Consider the following 8,149-nt stretch of genomic DNA (forward strand, 5'->3'; position numbering starts at 1 on the left):
CTTTTTAATGCGTAAATAAGCATTAATATACTGTGTATGCGTATTTTCCTATGTTTTTCCGAAAGTGTTAAATTATCTGTGTGGTTTCTTTTTACTGTGAATGATGTCCGTGGAACAATTTTTTTTTTTTTTTTTTTTTTTTTTTGCTGCCCATTTTGGTTTATTATTACTCCATAAATAAAATATATGAACAAAATAGTATGGCCGTTTTTTTTTTTTTTTTTTTTTTCAGCCTTATCAAGGCAAGTTGTTTTGTTTTATTTTTTCCCCTTGTTTGCTTTGTTTATATATTTATTTTATTTTTTTTATTTTGTTTTCACCCTTTTGTGTAAAAAGGGTAGAGGTTAAATTAAAAATGAATATTCACGAATTTGTACCTACGCAAAATCATATCTTGCTGTGCACGAACGCTTCTGACTTCTAACGTTAGGATTAAATGAAATGCAAAACGTTTTCTTAGAAAAAGAGAGAGAGAGAGAGAGAGAAAAAAAAAAAAAAACATGAATTGGAGGGGAATTCTATTTTTTTTTAAAAAATGAATCCCATTTTTTTTCTACCATTTTGAGAGAAAAATCTATACTTCTTCCCCACCAGCAGAGATTTCCACATTGTTTTTCTATACAAAATTTCGGACATATTTGCTGAGAAAAAAAGAAATAACCTCCACAAATAAAAATTTCATATGTCAAAAGCAGTTTTCTTATATGATAACAACCTTTAGCCGTATATATGAAAACACAAAAGAAGAAAATAAAATAAAATAAAGATTACATTTCACTGATAACAAACGCATTAGAATAACATAACCCAATGAACAATCAAGGAAACTTTAAAAACAAAACTGTTAATAACAACAAAGGGGAGGGAGCTGCAATGAATCCCAATTTAAATCCCAATTTTCAAAACATCTCCCAATATAACAAACAACCTAGTAATAATTCGCAACCACATCAAACATTTATTAATAGTAAAAATTGCTCCATGGGGAGCACCATCAACAACAACTCTAAGAACAACAGTAGGGACAGCAATAGGAACCGTAGCAGAAACAACTATCACAATCCAAATGTCAGTAACAGTCCTACCCCGATGAACTACATTGGCAGCGGTGGGAATTTCCCAAACCTGCATAACCAAAATTGTACCTACAATCCTGCGAATTACTCAACTTTGTCGAGTAACAATGGAGCCACAAAGGGTTCACAGAATTATGTAAACTCCACCACCACCCTGGGGCCCAGTCCCCCAAGTAGTATTCCCCCACCGAGTAATATCCCCCCACCGAGTAATATCCCCCCACCGAGTAATATCCCCCCACCGAGTAATATCCCCCCACCGAGTAATATCCCCCCACCTAGTAGTATTCCACAACCTAGTAGTATTCCCCCACCGAGTGGAATCCCATATATGAACAAAAACTTCAATCCCACAAAGGCGAAACCTTTTGGAAATTACCTGAACAACAATATTATAAACCCCCCTCCACCGAGCAAGAGTGGCAGCAACAATAGTCTATATACTGCCGCAGTGACACCTCCAGATAGGAGTTGTGGCACAATGGAGGGTGTACAAAACATGTTTCTTGTTCCTAGTAATTTAAAAAGTAAGAATAATAACATGTACACGAATATTGGTAATAACAAATATAATGTCCTAATGAAAACTAATCAGCACATGCCACCACCTCCAGGTGTAATGATGAACAATAATTTTTCCCCAAGCCATAGTAGTATTCCAAATAACAATAGCATAAAAGGTAATAATTTTCATTTGCAAAGAAATAATGCGATGATATATCCCCCTCCTCAGAACAGTGAGAAGAGTAACAATATTATGCTTAACTTACCTCACGGGGTTAACACTGTCGATAATTTTCCAAAAGATATAAAAATAAATGATGGAAATTATCAGGAAAATTACGTGAATCCTCCTCCCCCCCTGTATAATAAACCAATGCCTGTTACCTCATATCACCTTAATAGCAGTAATATGTATCCAAATGAAAATTACGGGAGTGGCTATAGCGACCTAGGCGATGGTAACAGCAGTCTTCATAGTGGTATAATGAATAACTGGAAACAAAATGACGCAAAAAATGGTTTGAAAAGTGGCATGAAAAATGGCTTGAAAAGTGGTTTGAAAAATGGTTCAATAAATGGTTCAATAAATGCTTCAATAAATGCTTCAATAAATGATCCGAAAAACGGCCCAAAAAATGACCAAAAAATTGACTCCAAAAATGCAGTAACGCCATGTAACATAAATGTAGATGGAAGAGAACGATTACAAAATGATTATAATCAAAACTTTGTAAATACAGGAGAGAGGCCACAAAACTTTATCCGCGATAGCGATGAAAACATACGGTTTGATAAGTATCCAAAATTGAAACAACTATTAGAATTAAAGAATATAATTATAAAAAAGAGGTCAACCCCAGCTAGATACATAAATTGTGATTTAAGGACATTCGATTTAGGAACGTTAGGTATAAAATTTGATGTTATACTTATTGATCCCCCATGGAAAGAATATTATGATAGAAAAATTCACAATTTAGACATACTAAATAATATACACATAGATAATTATGATTTAAATAATGATATAAATAATGAAAAGGATAAATATTGGTGTCTTGATGATATAGCCAATTTAGAAATTGAAAAAATTGCGGAAGTTCCTTCTTTTCTTTTTATTTGGTGTGGAATTACTCACTTAGAAGATGCTCGAATGTTGTTAAGTAAATGGGGATATCGAAGATGTGAAGATATATGCTGGTTAAAAACAAACGTGAATGAAAAAAACAAAAAAATCAAGTATTTAAATGAAATAAATAATGAAAATTCTTATTTACAAAGAACTACTGAACACTGCTTGGTTGGTATTAAAGGTGCTGTTAGACGATCTTTTGACATCCATTTAATTCATGCTAATCTAGACACAGATGTTATCATAGCAGAAGAGACAGATGAAAATATTTATAATAATAACAAACCAGAAGAACTTTACAAAATTATCGAAAAGTTCTGTCTTGGAAGAAGAAAAATTGAACTATTTGGAACCAATAGAAATATACGTAATGGATGGCTAACTTTAGGAAAAAGTATAGATACTACTCTCTTCAATAAGGAAGAGTATACAGGATGGTTCGAGGGAGACGTTGCATGGCCAGAGGCAACTTCATATGTTGGTGGGAAGTATATGGGTACGACTACCGAAATTGAGAACTTGCGACCCAAGTCTCCTCCTAGAAATACCAACACCTAAGGGTCGCTTATCAGCTTTGAATATGCTTCCATGTGTGTATGCTTTTTTGTACTTTTTTTTTTTTTTTTTTTTTTTGTTGCACATTTAGGAATGTCTACAAGATTTTTATCGCTCCATTGTAGCTATTCGTGTATTGTGTCGCCTCCAGTGCATGTGTGTGTGGATTCGTTCGTCCCCTCATTGCAAGAAATGTAACAAACGGGACAGAGCGGAACAAAACAAAGTGAAACGAAACAGAATTTGTGCTTTTTTCTTCCTAGGAACCCCTCTGACTAATGTTTTTCGATGCACACATAGGGTTTACTCAATTGGCCCCATGCACATACATGCTCACCCGTCCGTCCGTTCGTTTTTTTTTTTTTTTTTTTTTTTTTTTTTATGTCAGCAAAACTCCTTTACAATATCTGCTATCCTCTACTTAAATATCAAATGTATGCGCTTGATTTTTGAAATGGAGAAAAAAAAAAAAAAAAAAAAATGAAAATAATCATGTGGCTATATCCACACCTCTTTGGATGCTTCATTTTGAGAAGCGAAATTTTTTTTTTTTTTTTTTTTTTTTTTTCATAAATGGAGGCAAATAATTGTACTACTAACCTGTAGATAATGCTAAATTGCTATAGTGGGGAGACCCAACGATTTTCACATGGAATGAAGAGATAGAAATGTGCACTTTTTTTTTTCTCCTCGAAGGAGGAGGTGGGGTAGAGGAAAACTGCTTGAACTTTCAGCCTTTAAAGATATATAGCTACGTTTTTGCTAGCAACAAAAATATACATTTTTATTTTTTTTATTATTATTAAATTGTGTGTTTTTAAGGGAACACATAAAAAAGCTTGCAAGAGGAGAAATTTAATATTATCACATCTTGAGACTTTCTCAGGAAAAAAAAATATACAGAGACTAATGTAACGTGGTGTACAGCATATATTATATACACGTATGTGCACATACATATACATATATATTTATATATAAATATATATGTATATGTATGTGCACATCTTCTGCTATAGATAGGACACTAATGCTCACGTGTATGTAAATGACATTTTTTCGCTTCCACTGTGTGTGTACTATATTTGTATGGAAGAAGGGCAATTCAGCATTTTGTAATGAACCCTCTCCCCCTTTTTTGTCCTAGCTATTTTTTTTTTTTTTTTTTTTTTTTTAACATGCTAAGAAGATACACTGTGAAAAAAAGCCAACACACAATCACATCCATCATCACCTTTTGTGTTTATACGAACTGTTTTGCAAGAACCTAAAAAAAGATAACCCATCTTGGCCGTTTTAAAAAGTATAAAAAACACACATTAAAAGAAAAAGTGTCACATACTAATCTCCCTTCCAATATTTTGTTTCACTAATCCTTGTGTCAACTCTCTCTCAGAAAAATGGTAATATATAAACACCCTTAAACGAAATAGAAAAAAAGGGGAAAAAATTAACATTTGATCGGTAGGAAACCATAGCGAGAATATCCATCTTAGGAGTTTTTTTTTATACTTTTTTTGCTTGTATTTATTTTATTTTTTTGCTTCTAATTATCTTATTTTTTTTGCTTCTAATTATCTTATTTTTTTTGCTTCTAATTATCTTATTTTTTTGCTTGTATTTATTTTATTTTTTTGCTTGTATTTATTTTATTTTTTTGCTTGTATTTATTTTATTTTATTTTTTTTTCCTCCCCACAGTTTAATAATGAACCACTGGAAAAAATCGACAAGGAGCTGTATGACATTCTAGCAGATGAAGAAAAAAGACAAAGAGAGACCATAAACCTTATAGCATCGGAGGTATATATATATATATATTCCCATTCAATTCAGTATTAAAAAAAAAAGAGTAAAATGTTGAGATTTTCACTCTACTTATGTGCAAAGTTCATTTTTATGACAATTTGATTATATTCACCTTGCATTTATTACACATCCACCACTTTCACAGAACCTAACGAATAATGCAATTCGTGAATGTCTAGGAAATCGTGTAAGCAACAAATATTCAGAAGGGTACCCTAGAAAGAGGTACTATGGTGGGAATGATTACATCGATAAGATAGAAATGCTTTGCCAGAAGAGAGCCCTGGAAGCTTTCCATGTAAGTGAAGATGATTGGGGAGTTAATGTACAACCGTTATCAGGATCAGCTGCTAATGTACAGGCTCTATATGCATTAGTTGGAGTGAAAGGAAAAATTATGGGAATGCATTTATGTTCTGGTGGCCATTTAACTCATGGATTTTTTGATGAAAAAAAAAAAGTATCCATTACTTCTGATATGTTTGAATCTAAATTGTACAAATGTAATAGTGAAGGATATGTGGACTTAGATGCAGTTCGTGAAATGGCTTTATCATTTCAACCAAAGGTTATAATATGTGGTTATACAAGCTATCCAAGAGATATAGAATACCAAAAATTTAGAGAAATATGTGATGAAGTGAATGCATACTTACTTGCAGACATATCACATATTTCAAGTTTTGTTGCATGTGGAAATTTAAATAATCCATTTTTATATGCTGATGTAGTTACAACAACAACACATAAAATACTAAGAGGGCCAAGAAGCGCTTTAATATTTTTTAATAAAAAAAGAAACCCTGGAATTGATCAAAAGATTAACAGTGCTGTATTCCCAAGTTTTCAAGGAGGTCCTCATAATAACAAAATTGCTGCTGTTGCATGTCAACTGAAAGAAGTGCATTCACAAACATTTAAAGAATATACAAAACAGGTACTACTTAACAGTAAAGCATTAGCTAAGTATTTAATTAATAATAACATAGACCTCGTTACAAATGGAACGGATAATCATCTCATTGTTGTAGATCTTAGAAAATATGGCATAACCGGCTCGAAATTACAGGAAACTTGTAATGCTATTAATGTTGCATTGAATAAAAATACAATTCCTTCAGATGTAGATTGTGTATCACCAAGTGGGGTTCGTATAGGTACTCCTGCTATGACTACTAGAGGTGCCAAAGAAAAAGATATGGAATTCATTGCTAACATCTTAGTTAAAGCTATACATGTAACTGTCGAAATACAAGAAAAATTTGGAAAAAAACTTGTTGATTTTAAAAAGGGTCTGGAGGGAAATTCAGATATTCAAAAGTTAAAGCAGGATGTTGTCCTATGGGCAGGTGCTTTGCCTTTTCCCTGACGTGGAGTTGCACCGAGAACCTAGCGTGCACACGACCCCCAGGAAAAAGGGAGTTTGCTGCATGGCATACATCAGAGTGTATGCAACATTGTGCATTTTCTTGCCTTCGTGCATGACCCTGTGAATGCTGATGTTAAGGTAAAAGCTAACATTAATATATTAATGTTAATACTTTTTTTTTTTTTTTTTTTTTTTTTTTTTTTTTTTTTTTTTTTTTTTTTTTTTTTTTGGTACTTGCACCAGTACCTCTCATCGAGGGGGTAGATCTATTTACCACCGCTGATAGAAAACGTGAAAAATATGGATTAAAACATAAATTTCAAACCCGTATGTTAAAAATTGACAAATGGAAAACTTCAAAAATGATGAAAAATAAAGAAAAAAATATGTTCTCACAAAAGGGAGAAGAACACACACTTTTCTTTTCCAACTGGAGGACTCATTTCACAAGCTTAATTTTCAAATGTCCTCCTAAACCCTTGAATACAGAATAATCCCCAAAGTGGAGAAGCGAGTTATTTGTTTTTTTCATTTCTTTGCTCCATTTGATTAACGCTAAATTTTCGTTTGTCCTTGCTTAAAACCAATTGGGTTCCTCTAATACCAAGAAGGGATGGGGAAAACTGAAAACAACAAACTCGACTCATAACATTTTGTTTTTATGGGACTTTTTTTTTTTTTTTTTTCCCATCCAAAGAAAAAAAAAAAAAAAAAAAGGAACGGTTTTCTCTAGTGGCAGTATGAACATGTGTGCACATACATAGAAAATAACTTGAAAGCCTTGGTGCGCTAGTAAGGCTATATATTTATTTATACAAAATGTAAACATACGCATAAGTATATATGAAAAAAAAAATATACATACATAATACGTACATACGTGTATACACACAAACCTCTACTCTATATAATTTGCCATTGCCATATACATATAAAAATACCCTATGGTGAAACACACAGGGCATGCAAAACGCAACTTTATCAACATACATGAAAATAAATACATCACAGTTAAGCTGCATTTAAACAGTATACCTATAATATTAGAGGAATATAATAAAGTCACTATATGTGACGGAGATATATATTTTCCCACTAAAATGTTCCTCTATTCTTTTATTATTTTTTTTAAAAAATCACGTGATGATAATAGTGGAACAGGAGAGGGAATGTGTTAAAATGTGAGTTCAAAAAAAGAAAAAAAAAAAAAAAAAATACGTACAAATGTGAAAAAAATGGGTATATAATATATAACGTTAAATAAATTTAAAAAAAAAAAAAAAAAAAAAAAAAAGGTTTGTGCGAAAGGGACTGCATAACATGATGTTCAAATTAAAATGAAATAAAATAAAATTAACAAATCCTACCTGCGGAAACAAATTGAAAGTAATTTATTATTAGATTTTTTTTTTTTTTTTTTTTTTTTTTTTTTTACATTTTTTATATTTTACCAAAAGTATCTATTGGGATTTATATATAACATCGCAATCTTATGTGCAATCCTTATTTGAGGTAAAAAATGGCAATGGTTGTAAAAGGAGCACCAGAATAATTTATAAATGCTCAAAAGTCATATAACACAGTTGTGTAAGCTACACCCTTGAATAATCGAAGCCTCTCTCTGTCCCATACATTTGGGGAAGAATCATGATCATGATTCGTAGCTCCAAAAAGGAGAAACTGAAAAAAGTCGCTCCACGCAAAA

General features: G+C 32.1%; 2 protein-coding genes across 2 annotated transcripts; both read left to right on the top strand.

Moving 5' to 3' along the window:
• Positions 1–810: 810 nt before the first annotated feature.
• On the top strand, positions 811–3,270 carry PGO_145280 (hypothetical protein, conserved; the record flags this gene model as incomplete). The annotated part of the gene is made up of 1 exon (XM_028690518.1): positions 811–3,270. The coding sequence occupies one exon, from the start codon at positions 811–813 to the stop codon at positions 3,268–3,270; it is 2,460 nt and encodes an 819-aa protein (XP_028546319.1).
• Positions 3,271–4,667: 1,397 nt separating this feature from the next.
• On the top strand, positions 4,668–6,444 carry PGO_145290 (serine hydroxymethyltransferase; the record flags this gene model as incomplete). Its single annotated transcript, XM_028690519.1, has 3 exons — positions 4,668–4,670; positions 4,968–5,069; positions 5,221–6,444. 3 exons carry the CDS (start codon positions 4,668–4,670, stop codon positions 6,442–6,444), a joined length of 1,329 nt encoding a protein of 442 aa, XP_028546320.1.
• Positions 6,445–8,149: the final 1,705 nt, after the last annotated feature.

This window comes from Plasmodium gonderi (assembly GCF_002157705.1).
Source record: "Plasmodium gonderi DNA, contig: Chr14, whole genome shotgun sequence".
NCBI classification, from domain to species: domain Eukaryota; phylum Apicomplexa; class Aconoidasida; order Haemosporida; family Plasmodiidae; genus Plasmodium; species Plasmodium gonderi.